Source organism: Archocentrus centrarchus, chromosome 16, assembly GCF_007364275.1.
Source record: "Archocentrus centrarchus isolate MPI-CPG fArcCen1 chromosome 16, fArcCen1, whole genome shotgun sequence".
Classification (NCBI taxonomy): Eukaryota; Metazoa; Chordata; class Actinopteri; order Cichliformes; family Cichlidae; genus Archocentrus; species Archocentrus centrarchus.
This window is the reverse complement of record NC_044361.1, coordinates 24296041-24312644: the sequence shown is the minus strand read 5'-3', so window position 1 is coordinate 24312644 and position 16604 is coordinate 24296041. Positions and strand designations below refer to the sequence as shown.

At 42.3% G+C, this 16604-nt stretch overlaps 1 protein-coding gene across 3 annotated transcripts in view; it reads left to right on the top strand.

Annotated features, from left to right (window-relative positions):
* The first annotated feature begins 5238 nt into the window (after window positions 1–5238).
* Window positions 5239–16604, top strand: part of efna4 (ephrin A4) — a 35471-nt gene continuing 24105 nt past the window's right edge. For all 3 annotated transcript variants that reach the window (XM_030749151.1, XM_030749150.1, XM_030749149.1), the window contains exon 1: window positions 5239–5780. In XM_030749151.1, coding sequence (XP_030605011.1) covers window positions 5656–5780 — 125 coding nt within the window. In that variant the 5' untranslated portion in view covers window positions 5239–5655. The remainder of the gene's footprint in view (window positions 5781–16604) is intronic.

Here is a 16604-nt window from a genome sequence, read left to right as displayed (position 1 = left end):
TTACATTTCTGAACAAAAAAAGCTGGCAACAGCATTGCATTTTACTGTACATGCTTAAGGTGTATATTTAAAAATAATAGCGTCATTGTGCAAACGCACAGATCAGATTTAAAACATGTTACAGGAGCAGGAGCACAGAACAGCAATTCAGGATAACTTTCATTTAGCTGCTTTGGTTTGTGGGTCCTGGTATTGTGCATGCTGACTATCATGACTAGCAGGAACTCTTAAACAGAATAGTAAAGTAAATGCATTATTTTTCACTAAAATCACAGGTTAGATTGTCGACAATGGACACATATAAGAGAGTTGGTTTATGCTGATGATATATACATAGCATACAGTCTAAAGTAACTTGTTACATAAAATATTTATTAAGATTATTCATGCTGCCTTGCACTGTTTGCATTACATGTACAGCACAGTACTGAACAGACCCATACTCAAACTGCATATCACTCTTGTCCTACTAAAAGTAACCAATCATGCATCCAGTTTCTTAACCGCTTACATAATTCAGAGTCGCGCTGAAGCCTATTCCAGCTATTCCAGGGTGAAAGACGGGATACAACCCAGACAGGTTGCCAGTCTATCGCAGGGCTAACACATAGAGACAGAAAAATTCACACTCATATTCACACCTATGGTCAATTTAGAATCACCAGCTAGCCAAACAGGAGCTACTATGAAAAGCATGCATGTCCAAAAAAATGAAGCTTCCCATAATTTTAGAAAACATGCCTTTGCACTAGAAATATAAAGCTCAAACCTTTTCCTGGTCTTTTAACCATATTTCACAATTTTAACTATTTGACAGCGTTTTGAAACGTCTCATCTCGAGACCTGCCTGTCTGCCTACTTTGTGCAGGCATCTGTTGATTTGGAGAACATAACACTAGACTCTGAGTCTTAGAAACGGGGATAAACAGAGGAGAGAGAGGGAGAAAAAACCGATAGGAAACAAAGAAACACAGATTGGACACTGTATCTGTGATGATAAGGAGAAAGAAGAGACACAATTGGATTGCTCAGAGCGTTGTATTCAGTGGGGGCCACTTATACAGTCAATAGTAATGGATAGCACATGCCATATCAGTACAATAAGAGACCTTGCCTCTTTATCTGCTTACATGTAGTACATGGCAACAACAATGGCCACAAGTACTGCATTGAAAATCTATCCGACATACTCGGTTCTCATCTTTTCTTTACAAATCGCAACTATTAGTCACCAAAAAAAAAAAAAAAAAAAGTTGAAGCAGCTCCCCGGGCAACAAAAGAGAAAAATGAAATAAAGGAAAAGACACAGAACTGTCAATACACAAGAGGGCAAGAAAAGAGTAAATGCAGAAAACGACAGGTGGAGATGAAGAAAAAAGAGGGGAGGCGATTGGGGGCTTAAGGGGAAGTAAGAAAGTGCGGTAAAAAGCATTCAATAAACACGTCTCTATAGTAACCAAGATGTAATTTGCTTGGTGAGAGAAAGAGAACGATGGAGATTGAGGGAGAGTGATGGAGAGAGGGGAATAGAAAAGCATTTACCATCACTGCTTGAGTCCAGAGCTGTAATTACGGAACTGAGACGCAGCGACAGAGGGGGAGGAAAAGAGCGGAGGTACACACAAGACGAGAGCTGCACACATAGTACTTTTACAAAAGGAAAAGGTGAGAATGAAAAATACACACAAGTAAAGTGATGACCCCATAAAATTGTCACTGTTGCAAATAAGTGTCGTGGGCGTGTGGAAGAAAGGCAGCGAAAAAGCAGCTCCAGAAAGAACAAAACGACAAAGATAAAGGAGGACAGAAAGTTGTGAAAATGACGCCTTTTTCTAAGTACGTGAGCAGGGAGCGAGTTCATACTCATTTGTTCATTGAAAAAAAAAAGAGGTCACAATTATGCCTGGTCATTAAGCCAAAAACAAATTAACCACTTGAATAATTAAGTGAAGATATAACTCTTGCTGCAGCCAATACATAGAGAAAATGCTGGGATGTAAATGGGATGAAGAAGAAGATGTGGAGTGGAGTAAAAGTGAGGAGAGGGAAGAGTGACAGGCAGAGACAAGATATCTTATGGGGAAGAGCATGCTCGAATGATGAGTGATAGATGGACCACGATGTGCATGAAACGTGCAGGCATATGGCCAATCAAAATAGTAAGAGACCAAAAATAGTGGGATTACAAAGAAGATTGAGAATGGGGCCAATGTGTGTGTGTGTGTGTGTGTGTGTGTGTGTGTGTGTGTGTGTGTGTGTGTGTGTGTGTGTGTGTGTGTGTGTGTGTGTGTGAGTGTGTGTGTGTGTGAGTGTGTGTGTGTGTCTGTGTGTGTATGGTAGTTGATTACAGCTGTGGTGAGCTTGGTGTCAGTCTGTATACGTAGAGATAACAGGATTAAGAGGCTACTGACACGACTGTACAAAAGCAATGGAGGGATGAGAGGGAGTGATGCTAGGAGAGGAAGAAGTGCAAGAAAATTGGAGGGAGAAGGAAAAAGTGAAAAAGGAACTTAAAGGGATATTCCCATCAAATTCCTTTGCCATATGCCAATGAGAGAATGAGGGTCAGCGTTCAATAAATAAATAAAAATGCTGTACTGGGCAAAAGTCTTGCAGCTACCCCTCATTTCTTTATATTTTGCTCCCAAGTGGTCTTGAACAACAGTTCTCCAGGTTTTCTGAACATCTTTCAAAGTTTTTTCTTTGTACATTGGCTGCTTTTTCAATCATTTTCAGTCCAGTCCTTGTGACTGACATTTTCAGAGGACTGTTTAAATAAAAAAAAAAGGAACCTAATTCAAGGGATGAACCAGTGCTGTGTCTACACATAACAGACAACTTAGCAAAGAACCAAGAGCAGTCATGGATTGGCCTCTCCAGAGCTCGCACAATCAACACAGAGAAAGGAACAAAAAGTAGCCAACACCCAAAGAAGAGCTCTGAACGTCCTTCAAGAAGCCTGAATAAGTATTCCTGAAGATGGCTTAAAGAAATTAGAAGAAAGCCTAAGAGAATTCAGGCTATTCCATATGGGGTATGAGTGGTCACTGAATGGTTAAATGAATAAGTCACATGATCCTATTCAAATATGTTGTTTTTTCATCAAAACACCAAACAAATGAATATTTGGAGTTTGTTTCTCCATAGAATTCAAGAATATATAATAAGAAACAGTGAATCTGTTCAGGAAAGTTGAAGTGGCCTCAGTAAGACTCTGTATACGGATCTTTCCTTTTGTTTTTCACCTAGTTTATCCACGAATGCATGTGGGGGGAAATGCTAATCACTTCTTAATAGAGTCCCTAACACAAACAGCCCGGCAAACATGCACATAAACGATCAAAAGTGACACTTTTACCTAAAGCACCGGCAGAAATCTTTTAATGTTCCAGAAAAGGCTTGATTCAACTGGTTTTCAGCTACACTGGAACCTTCCCACCATATGCAATTTTACATAAACACACACGCTTTTCTGCTCAAGTTCAATCAACCTGGATTATTTCCAGAGTGATCTTTTAATGTATTGTCTCTGTGATATTCTTCCAGTTTTTAGCAGGGAGAGAGCTAATTACACTCCAATCTGATCAGCACTGATTTAAGTGTAAATTGGGTTTAGAAATATGACGTAAATAAGGGCGTTATTTCAGCTGCAGGGTTACTCAATATGTGAAGAACTAGTGTATAACAGAGAATGTTTGCCAAAGTAATCTGTGCCAAGAGACAGGAAAAAAATATATTTGGCCAGTAATGAGAAGATCAATGAAAGTGAAGATTGAGACAGATGATGGATAGAGACTGAGGTAAAAAGAAGTAAAGGATTTTGGTAAGAGTGCTGATAATGATGAATAGCAGACAGACAGGACATGAGACAAATATTAACTAGGAAAGGGGGGGGGGGGGGGGTTAAGGTAGAAGAGAAGAGGGCACAAAGTTGTTGCCAGAAGTTCGTTTTTTCTGCCTGTTGAGGTAAAGAAGCATTAGTAGGAGCTGAATTAATCAGCTATGCAATCAACATGTCTCTTAAATTAGTGTATCATAACTCTAGATTTTAATTGGTGGTCCCATGAGGTAAATGAGACCACTTTTCTCTCCAATCTAATGCAAGGAAAGGCGGGAGCGGGTCAATTTATAGTGTGCAAAAGAAGAGTAAGCTGCAGGGCTCCTTAAACTCATGTTCTGAAGACAGTCCCAAATTGAAAATTAGAAAGATTTTTTTTAAGAGAAAGAGTGGAAGAATAAAATGAATTTTCACAAAGGATTATTAACCTCTGGCGCTATTACAGAATTTGTGAGGAACTGTCTGGTCCTATAGATCAATCAAAATGAGAGAGAGAGAGAGGGAGGGAGAGGGAGAGACCCCTGCAGAGTGAGTTACTCCTCTGTGGTCCGCTCCACGTATGCTGAAGGAGCGCTAGCTCACCAGGGACAAATTAGCCACACAGGAGCACTGAGGCATCATGGGAAATTAATGATCAGGACCTCCAGGAAGTGAGCTAATGAGTCCTAGTGCCACACGCACATGTACACTATGAAACACACACACACACACACACACACACAGGCATACTCGCACAGAGTCGAAGACACAAAAAGCGAGACTAGAAGAGAGTCCTGCAAAAAAAAAAAAAAAAAAAAAAAGAAGGAATAGCCAAATGCGCACAGAGCTCTCAATGTAACTTTGGATGAGTGATAACACTGAGCCAATAACTGAGCTAGTGAACGCACAGGCTGCGCACGCGCACACATTTAGAGAATCAGATAATTAGAGAGGACCACCAGTGGCTTTTGCCCATGGAGGTGTTGTGATTACTGTCGCTACATCCTCCCCTGGGGCGTTTGACAACAACCAGAGAATTAATACTTATCATAACACACGCGCAAACACCCACAGCCCACCTAGCCAAGACTAGCTGAACTAAATGTAGCTCTTGGAGACACTAGTCACGGAGATGGTGCGGCTCCCTGCTGTTACCCTGTGCGCTAGGTACTTGAATGCACCACTTCACCATACAGTGTTGCCCTACTTGGAGCTATACAGCAAGCCTGAAAAGAAAGACAGAAGAGCCCAGGTTTTCCTGAAAAACTGGAACTGTGACAGTCCATCTCCCCACGCCAGTGGGCGCACCTCCCAAGGATTTAACTTTTCAGTACAGTATAACAACATAGCCACACCCTTGATGACTGATTGGCCTAAAGTTTCTCCGGCACCGCCTTCGGCCCAGCGCATCCGCCCTTCCAGCGCTCTGCGTCCTGTTGCTGCCAAACCAGCTGGCAGTTTAAATTGATATTCTGACTTACTGCTGTACTCGAATCCCCAAGCTTTAAAGTCAGTCCATTTGCAAGCCTTATACTTTACAGTGACTAGATCTCAGACTTAAACCACGATGCGGAATGCGAACAAGCGCTCAGTAGCTTTTCTGTGTGCACACCTTCTTCGCAGACTGTAATTGTTAACTTTTTTTTTTTTTTTTTTGAGGGAACATCACTTCATGTTGATGCATCATGTGGAAGTGCAGCAGCAGCTGACGCGAGTTTGTTCATGAGTTGGTGAAGCTGCTGGAGAAAGTTGTTCACCGAGCTCCTCAGTGTCGGGTCTCGTCACCTGGTTTTGCACACCACTCCCAGCCGGTGCAGAACCTTTCCGCAGCGGCCAGGATGGGCACCTTATTGTGGACACCGGGAGCTCCGCCTGCTTGGAAAGCTACGATTGTCCTCGTCAATATAATCTCAGCGGTTGTAGCCAAAAGGCACGCCGTGTATTGGAACTCTACAAACACAAGGTGAGGAGAAGTCTGTCCGCGTAATGACGCTTCTCTCCAGGACAACGTGAGAAAGCTGGTTGTCTGGGCTTTTGTAATCACTGGAGGCCAAATACATGTTCACCGTTATGGGGTTTCAAATTTTGCTTCAATCTATCAGCTTTATTGAGAACAAACACAGCTGGTCTGAACTTGCACTCTCACGCTATTACACAACATCTTTCATGCCTTCTAAATGACTCAGGCGTTAGGTGTTTTAAAGAATCTCAGCTATGCGCCAGATCACGTCAATGCCTACTTAATTGAAGAGAGAGAGGAGCAAGTAAAACCTGCTCCAAACACTGTCAAGCTGTTTTTCTTTAAACACAGCAGCCTGATCTTTAGGAATACAGTGGGACCCTGGGTTCACTTGAGACAGTCCTGAATGATCTCACCTCCTTGCGGCAGCCAGCTATCTTTATCATACTGACCACACTCCAACCCTGGCTTTCACCTGTCTGCTGCCTCTTGGAGTTAGTGATTATGCTACTTATAGAAAGGCAGAAGTAAGGGTTTCTTCCTAAGTGTTTGTTCTGAATAGTGCCCTAGATAGCATTCTGGGGACACAGGTGTATATTAAAGTCTAAAGTGCTGCTGTGCATAAGCGAATATGTAGTTGGGTAATGGAAAGCTGTGTGTTTGTGTGTGTGTGTGTGTGTGTGTGTAATGGGTTGATTGGGGCCATTAGCCAAGCAGAGTGTGGCTCACCTGCTGATCCAGGTGTTCCAGTCCTGGCTAATTGAAGGGTTGAGGTGGAGACCTGCAGGGCCTGTAGGGCTACTGCCCGCCAGAACACATTGGCGGTTCTCTTACATGCTTACCTAGACGCTTACTCTCTCAGAGGCCTGAGTCCCAAAACGCTCTTTCAGATGAACACCTTTTTACTTAGCCGTTGGCCACAGAGACCGCTCTGTCAGTAGCTGTTTTGTCTTTTGTATTTTACATTTGTAGATGCACAAAATCCTGCAGAAATATGGCTCCTGGGACTGTTTAATTTTCCCAAGAGCTCCTTTGTCTAGGGAGCAGGGCTCTCGTAGTGGAGGTGTCCAGGTGGGGAAAAACTCAGTCATGTAATTGGGATCTGACAGAAACACTGTGAGGATTAGGAAGCACCTTCTTGTTCCCTAAAGATTTAGGGATGAATGGTCGCAGCCTGTGGCACGGCCACACAGTCTGCTGCAACACCACGCAATCACAATGCCATCAGCATCATGGTGGAGAGTAACCCACTGTGGCAGAGAATCACTCTCATCAGCAACACCACCCAATCACAAAGCTATCAGTGGAGCCGCGATGCTGCAGCAAGTCCAGAATCCCCTGGGTTTACCACAAGGACTCTTCTCTCCTCTCCTTTCCTCTCCTCCTATCCTAACTCTTCATTACCTCTCTTGTTGCATCCTTCCCTTCATCTTTTGTCTGCACTCCCTCACTCCTCCTTCACCCCTTTATCTCTCACGACTCCCTCCAGCCCAGTGATGGATATTGGCTGTGTGATTAGTTGAGCTTCAGTCATTTTCCCATACCATATTTTCTATTAGCTGCCAGCTAGCGACCCAGCCAAGTTGTCCTGAGGCCTGTAAATGCAGCCAGGTGAGGGGGAAAGGAGCACAGGGACAGGAGAGCCGTGATTTTTGTTGGCTCAGTGCTGCAATACAGGACCAAAGACTGCATCTGACACTCTGAGTACAGACAGAATCAGAAAATAATCACATTTGGCTTCTCTTTTTTTTTTTTTGTCCAGTGTTAAAACCAGTTCTAATCTCTCTGTTATTAATAAATGTATAACGTAAAAGCTTTATTTATTTTTACATTTTCAACATGTTTAATGGATTGCACAATGAAACGTGTTTCTTGTCACAAAATCCATGAGAAATATCCAACTTTGTGCTATTCTTCCCATTCTGTGTCCTCTTCTTTAACATCTTTCAAGTCATTGTTTTGGTTGAGACTTGAGTCAGTTTCAGTGCTTTCATTGGCACTGCTCACGTTAAAATGGCTCTGATAAATCCATTGTACACTACCTGGGTGACACAAAACAGCAGCAGGTCAAAGATGGTGAGGAGTATTAAGTAGTGAAAAAGCCTTATTTCCTTTAGGAGTTGATCGAGTGCAAACAGGGCAAATATTGACTTAAAGAGAGTGAGTTTTAGATCAACATTCCGAATGTTGCCAGACGCACTGCTTGAAATGTACACTAATGTTGCGCCGTTTATAAGCCAAAATCAGGTAATATAGTTTTAGATAGAACAGGCTTTGCTTGATTTATTGGAAAATCTTGGTTCAATGTTGCAGAGTGTGAATTTGACCTTCTTTGCAAATATAAAAAATTGTTTATTTCAGACTGCTCAACTAAAATCAAGTGACTGAGTGGGTTCGTGGCACCATTATTCCTGTCACCTGTGACACTGGGAAAGTATCTTAAGACTAGCTCACAACAAATGCCTAAGCTGATTATAACAACTGTAGCCGGTGACAAAACGGAGTCTTTTTAATATGGATGACAGAAGCCTGTCTCTGGCCTTCACCTTTCCTACGACATCTAGATTTATAGTTTTAATGAAGCAAGGGCAGTCAAGTGGAGACTGTAGGACTTCACTGCTCTGTTCTTTGCTGGCTAATATGCTTGTAACAAAGGCTCAGTGAAACACTTTAACTGGCACACATTTAACACCCTCTATATTGAAAAATGAAGCTCTGAAATGGAAGTGATATACTGACTGCGGGGTCGGCGTTGAACGGCGTTGCAGAGTCAGATGCCCCTGCCTCTTTCTTTGTGGGGCTCCAGTGGTTCGATCGCCCTCTTTTATGATTTTTTATGAACGCAGTTTACGATCGCTCTCAATTTTATAACTGTGGCTCTCTCAGAGCAATAGTTCCTTATTAGAAGAGAAATTATTTTTTTACTTCCTGGAGCAGTTAAAGGTTAGTATAATAATATAACCCCAGTGCTCAAAGCTTGAGTGTGTGTATATTTGTGCATGCTGACGGTTTACCTTAGCTCTCCCCTGAGCCACAAGCTCAGACTAGTTTATTGGTGTATTCAGCTTCTTCTTGTGTTCCACGGAGGGCTTTTAAACCTGTTGGGCTAAACACGTTGACCAGCCTATTTGCAGATACAGCTGTGTCTGCTTTTTGCTCTACGTGCATCCTCGGGAACTGTCAGGAAGTTTACTCAAAGCATCAAAACTTTAGGGATTGAATTACATTTTTTTGGGTGGAGGGAAAAGAAATGGCTTGAAGGATTGGGCCGCTCATACATCTGTAACAAGAATAAATGTCACCCATACCTGAACCTTTAATCATCTACTCTATTTTCCTGTTCTTGGCTCTCACTTGTACTATTGCTTTTCCTCCTATCTGCCTGGGGAGGACAAAAACTTGTTGCAACAGTTCCCCTGGATCGCAGCCTAAGCTTCAATCTCTGTTTGCCAACTGCTTTGCTTTCTCCTCTCCCAGTTTTTGTTCCTCTCTCGCGCAGCAGAGGATTAGAGTAGTTGTTAGTTAGTTCTAACAGTAATAACTCCAAATAAAAACATCATAACCAGTTTTCCTTACCTGTAGCCTTACTTGCTCAGACTTGAACTCACTCTGAAAGTTTGGACACAAACCTTAAAGCATTTTAAGACGTCAGACCAGACCTCTCTGAGCTCTTGCTCTCTTTTTCTGTCTTTCTCTGCCATCTCTCACCCCTGCAGACAAAGACCGAGGGTGAGCTCTAAGCCAGCGAAGCATGTTTAAATGGTGCGTGAGCTGATGAATATTTGTATTGGTTTTCTGTATCTTTATTGAAAGCAGCCCTCATAAGTCCTCCGTGTAATCTCTGCCCTGTTTATGCATCATTTCCATCTGTGTGCACTCCTGAATTGTCAGTTTAAATACCAAAGTAAATCACATTCTGCATACCATGCCTTCACTCACGCATGCACACGCACGCAAGTGATCCGTGGGGTTGTACAAACAGACACACATGCAATATACAGTACAGTAAAAGCAGACAAGTTGTAATCGTGTCTTGTCAAGGATGATGATTGCACTTTTAGACAGATTTCTTTTTCTTTTTTTTTTATTATTTCTCCATCCAGCGATCTGTCTGTATCTATTACCCCTCTCTAAATTGTACATGCAAATGAATACCTTCCTCGCATTGTCTGCTTTCTCTTCTCTCAGTGTCTGTCTCTGTACTAATCTCTGTCTTCCCCTGGTAAATGATTAACATGGAGAACCTGGCTGAACTATAATCAACAAACCCACAGTGAGGTAATTACCACTTTATTCCCGGTCCTGCTAACAAAGCAGTCTCTCTCTCTCTCTCTCTCTCTCTCTCTCTCTCTCTCTCTCTCTCTCTCCCACTGCTTCTCATCTGTCATATAGCTGTATCAGTGTCTCTCTCCCTTTTCTGTGTCAGTGCCTATTGTCTGACATTGCTGCTGTGCTGTGGTCTGTGTAGATTCCGAGATGCGTTTGCGAGTGCAATTGTGTACGTTATCTGTCTTTGTAAATGTGCTTTGTCTGTTTGTTTGCAGTATCGAGTGTATTATCTGGAGGTAAACTGTGGATGAGTTAACTTTTGTGTACACTTGAGCCTCTTCATCTCTGTCAGAAAACAATGCAAGGCAGTGATTTTTAGTGATTTGTATGCCTGAGAATTGACGCATGCTGTCGTTGTTGTTGGTTGAAGTTCATTTCAGTGGAACAATAGCCCTGTCAAGAGGTGTGTGTGTGTGTGTGTGTGTGTGTGTGTGTGTGTGTGTGTGTGTGTGTGTGTGTGTGTGTGTGTGTGTGTGTGTGTGTGTGTGTGTCTCTTACTTGCTGGTTTGTGTAAAAGGGAAGTCTTTGTTTCCTTGAAGAGATTGAGTGTGATAAATTTCTGGAAAAACAAAACCCAGAAATACGCAAGGATACCCAGCCCTGTTAAACCACTCAAGGCTTTGATTCATTTGTGATTTTGGACATTATTCATATGTTTTGTTTTGTTTTTGTCTCTTTTTTTAACATGTTTCTAAACTTGCCTTCTTCTCACTGCAAGTAGTAAAATTTAACAGGTTTAACAGGAAAAATCGTATATTCCAGCCAGCGGCATACGGCTGTAGGAACATTTACCAACCACTGTGCCTGCCAGCCTCATGTCTAAATAGGTCATTGTTTTCCTTCCACTCGTTAGTTGATTTTAGGTGTGACTAAAGTGTTTGAGGAAAAAGGCATATTATTGCCTTTGGATGCTTGTTTTTTTTTTTTTTTAAGGTGTGGTTTGCACATAGAGTATTGTGCAACAGTGTCGTTCGCTTTAACACATGGCCTCGTTTCATGAACTATCTCTAGTAAGTCTTTCCAAAAAATATTTAGAGGTATCTACTATGCAACACTGCTTCCTTCACCTTTCATGTGTACATCTGTGTGAAATCAGTAATCCTCCATTTCACTGTTTAGTGATATACCTTAGAATGAAACCAGCATAATCGTTGCACGACAAAACTAATCTTTGCATTTGAAGTGAAAGCTGAGATACACATGCATAGGAAGACTCGAGCACACTGTGCTGAAAATGAGGTTTGGGGCCTAGCAGTGAGGATGTCTGTATTAAAATGGATCAGATAGTCACAGTGCAGCTTGGAGCAGTCGGAGCAGACATGGTGTACAGGCATGAAAGGACGGCCGCTCTCTCCTCCTGGTCAGGATATTTAGTCAATCGATACCAATTTAACACCCAGATATTATCACCGGCTTCTTGCATTATCGCTAGACTGCATATGGACTCATCTCCTTCCCAATTTCTCTCCCCACGCTGCCCTGTTTCTCTGTGTACACACATACATCAATATTAGGTTGCATTAAGCTGTAATAAGTTGTATTGTATGAATGTCTCCAAGTGGGGTGGAACAGCTGTGGAATGAAATGAGGTTCAGTGATGTCTGCAGCTCAGTTGGCACCGTGCAGCCCAGCTTTGGCACAAAATGGCTGCTGTGGCGTATGTGTGTGAAGAGGGTGGTTATGGTGGTTAAGGGCTGTTGGTGAGCACTGAGCGGGAGCGCATTCATTCATTCATGGCACACAATGAGCTGTCATTGTTGTAAGTGTGAGGCGAACTGTGTATTCCTTTGACATACAAAACAGCAATTAAATTGGCACGCAAGAATTTGTAAACTGTGGGAAACGCTGTCACTCTAAGCTTGACCAAAAACAAAGCAATCTGGTCGCTGTTTGGCCCATATGTGCATTTTGGAATATTTAGTTCTCATTTTATTACATGTGCAGGCAGAACCACGTTTACATGTACATATAACCTCTCACAATACTCTTTCACTCAGCTCAGAAATCCTGCCAAGAGGCAACCTGGGAATTCCCGCAGACAGAAATTGAATTAGTATTGACCGAGGCAGAGCAAAAGGCTGTAGCTGGAATCAGGATTATTGTACAAGACAAGGTCCTCTCTACCAGGAGGACACTGAGACATGTTTGCCATCATACCTCTGCTCTTTAAAGATGCTTAAGGACATTCACTCCAAAAGTGTTTCTTTATAATTGCCTATTTGTTCTATTATCAAACAATTTCTGTTTCCTAGAAATTGCTCCTGCTTTGATGTGTAAACGCTGTACCTTATGTGAATTTTTGTGCAATGAGTCACTTGTTTTGGTCAGTGTCTGAGTCACACAGTCATCAGGTGCAGAGAGGACAGCCACGGCTGCAGTGCATTAATCAATTCTACTTAGTTTAACTAATTTTTTGCATTTTTGCAAGGCCCTTTATGCTGCCATCATAAATCTTTAGAAATCTGGTTTGCATGTGACTTTGGGAATGCTTCTCTTACGTGTCATGCAGCTAGTAGATGGTTGGAAAGTGACAGTAAAGGAGTAAATGTCTATGGGGTTGATGTGTTTTTAAGGTCTTCATATTCATGTGTTCAATTTTAATGCTGCAGTGTGTCACTGGATTAAAGTAAAGATGCCACAAATCTGTCTCAGGTTTAAATTCTCTCTTTCACAAAGTGTCTACAAAGTGGTGCTTTTAAGCTACATTTATTAAGATTTAGGGAAATATCATAAATGTGCTTGATGTAATAATAATAATAAGGCACTCTGGCATTCTGCAGTGGGGGCGTATAATGAAGGATTTAAAATAATTTTCTTTGAAATAAAAATGAATTCTGTTACAGAATGGGGGGGGGGTATATGCTTAAAAGCACAGGAAAGCATAAATTGCCATATTCTGATTAGGGATAATGTTTTCTTTAACCTGCCAGCTCACCACTTTTTGATAAATATTAACAAAAATGCATTCTGGTGGCATGTGTATGTGTGTATATATGTATAAAAAGCTATAGGAGTGGCTGTGTCCACTTTATCAACACACAACATAGAGACACTTTGATTTAAAAAGATATGTAAAAGGGTGTGAACGTGTGTGTGTGTGTGTGTGTGTGTGTGTACTTATGGGGTGTGTGTTCCATTTTTCTTATTACCTTTTCACAGTTGTTACAGAAGAGTTTCAAATAACACTTTCAGCTGTATTCACATTTCTTAAAAACACCTTTTATCCCGTGCTTTGAGATTTCCAGATAGATCGCATGACAAATGTTGTGCTGTGTTGATATTATGAATCTTCTGTATGATTTTTTTTTGTTTCCTATGGTGGAACAAAAACTAATATTATTTTCGTATTGCCTCCCAGAAGTATGGTAGTACAGCCTACTTTCCAGTGATGTAAATCACACACATTTCTCCTCTGTTTCTCTTTGCGCTGGCATACACATACCACACACACCACAAATGAATATACACACTGCTTTGCCTGCTTCATTTTTTCGTCAGCCCCCAGAGATGGTGAAAACATTAGACCTGCAGTGGAGAAAAGTGAGGGATGGAGAGTGCGTTAAGGAGACGATGGTAGGGAAAGAGTCAACAGATTTCAACTCCCAAAACAGCTCAGGGAGGCCCCCAGGGATGGAGGGATGAGGAGAGAGGGAGAGAGGGAAGAAAGGATGTCAGCAGGTATTACTATCACTGTCACAAGAAGGCGTGAGGAGCGAACCCTCCCTCCCTACCAACACACACACACACACACACACAAACACACGCACACACACAGCGGCTTACTCACATGCTCACCGTGACGCAGCCATGTATACAGGTGTCGTAGAGAGGCTCACACACACTACCATCACCCTGCGTGCATACACACTCACACACGGCTGCTTGGACTCTGGGGAGAGGCCAGGTAGGAGTCATGCTGCGTTTAAACCTGACTCTGCTTCCCAGTTTATGTTACAGCCCTTATCTGAGTACAACAGGGGCAAAAATATAGTATCACATGCTTATTAAAAAATAAATGCCAGCAATTCTTTGAGGATTCCAGTAAGATGATGATTCTTTTTTTGTTTTGTTTTGTTTTGCTTTGTTTTTGGTGTGTGTGTGCGTGCGTGTGTGTGCAGACATACTTAGATTTGCTTTTGTTGTTGCAATAACCAGTACCACATGATTTTTTTGGGTGTGCAGTGATGCACAGCTTGATGCTTGTCTCCTGGTACTCTGACTGCTATTTTTCTCTCTTGCTTCCTTGCCCCCCCCCCCCCCCCCCCCCCTCCACTTTCCTTAACATTTTGTTCCAATGAGATCTTTTATTTATGAGTTCAAGGAATGTGGGCTTTCTTTTTCAGAATTACTTATTTAATCAACTGTGTAGCTATATAATTGGCATCAGTTAACCCCCTACTGTCTACACTTTTTTTAAATGTGTTTAAATGCATATACCTTTTTATGATCTGAGCATTATGGTTTTGCTAAGACAGCTTGCCATGTTATGTTAATGTGCATAGTGTGGAGGAAAAAACTGTGTATGTTCTACCAACTTGGAACCCAATTATATTTATGCTTTATTAGCCACTTAATATTTTTGAAGTCCTAACTTGTGTTTTCTTTAGTCTTTTAAGCAAACTCAATGGAATCATTGATCCCATCACTGTCACGGTATGCTTTTTGTTAAATTCATCAGGAGTAATCAGATGACGGTAGCTTGCAGTCTGGGAACATCAGGAGTAGCAGTTGTATTTTGTGCTGAATGGAAGGAAATAGCCTTGTCCCAAATCTCCAAAGTTGTGGCCTTGAAGCAGTAGAGCTCATGAATCTCATTGCTCCCCTATTCAGCTGGAAATGGAGTTCTTGTACACGATGCGCTTCTCAAAACACTGTAGCAGATGCTGCGCGTTTATGATAGCAGAATTAATCTGTGTGTTCCCCTAAAATACACCCAGTGACAAATGCCTAGTCATAAATGCCACAAAATCACTTCCTCGCTACATTTGTTTATTGCATTTATGGATGTGATGGATTTTGCCTGCAGAACAGAAATTTGGTCTGGACCTTGTTGTTCTTCATCAAAGCTTCATAATTAATAACTGAACAAGTGAGTATTTGTTGCAGCCTGTGTCGTTTTGCTATTAAGGAGGGGAAAAAACCCACTCACCCACAGTTACACATACCATGCCTCCTGTGTGTTAATCTTGTAATTTTAGGTCATTCTGGTTCATTACTTAAAGTAGCGACCAGTCATTTTTAATCCCAAACTAATCAGTTAATCCCAGTCCAGTGTCACGCTGTTATTAGCATTATGTTAGCATGGCGTCTGTACCTCTTCTCTTGACCCTCACCACTTCCTTCCTTTCTGCTCCTAAATCCCCACCACCACCACCACCCCTCCTCCTCTTATTGTGTCTGAACCTTTCATCAGTGTTGTGGAACACAACTGACCCCTCAAACAAATTCAGAGGCATCCGGCTTCGAGGCAGACTTTTAAATCAAACTAAGTGTCAGGAGTATAAATTTTATTTCACACTCTCCAGCTCATGTACTTGAGCTAAACACGCTGAATATGCTCAGTTTAATAACACGTATTCAACAGCCTTATTGAAACCCTGGCCAAAACCACATGCAGACTTGGCAAAAAATGTAGTATTTTGTTCTTGGCTCCTTTGATTGTATTAGGCGCTGCAAGTGTCCTACCTCTGGTGTGAATATGTGTTCATGAGTGCGAGGGGCAGGGTGGGGCAGGCGGGCGGCTGTGCGTGACTAGAACAGGACAAAGCTGGCTGCCTTGAGGGGAAATAAAGGGGACCCTCCATACCCCCGACGCACAGAGCGATATGAATCTTAACCGTTGTGACGGAAAAAGATGGAGAGGGAGAGAGAAGCGTGGATCGGCTGTGATGGTGGGAAGGGAGAGGGAAGGGGGCAGTTTAGACTCCTGGGATTCCAAAGCAGTGACCGTGAAAGTGCTTAGATAAACAGAGAGAAAGACAGACAGAGAGGGAGGGAGGGGGGCAAAGTGGGTAAAATGGTGGTGGAAGAGGGATGAGAAGGTATAGGCACACTGACTGGTGAAGGAAATGAGACCTGCTGAAGATGGGGTGAAAGACAGAAGACAAGAGTGAAACCAGGAATAGAAGTTTTTAAACAAGTTCACCGGGAGTCATACGGACTGAAAGGGGCCAGCTCAGTCTATTTACTCCTTAACTCGTGTGCCTCTCCAGTCCTTCTCTCTCCTTCTTCTCCTTTCCTCTCCTTCCCTCTGTTTAAATTATTCAGGCTGGTCGGTTGTATTAGAGCAGATTTCCTTGACATGTCTTAACTGTGAGTGTGAGTATGTGTGTGTGACTGACAGAAAGACAGCTCTAGGCCTCCAACTGACCATTCCTAAGGTAACAACCACCAAATAATCAGACGCTGGTAAAGCAAGAAGGAATGCACACCTGGGATAAATGGTCTAGGCTGCCTATCCAGCATTGACCTTCTCATCATGGAGGGGGAGGGAAGAAA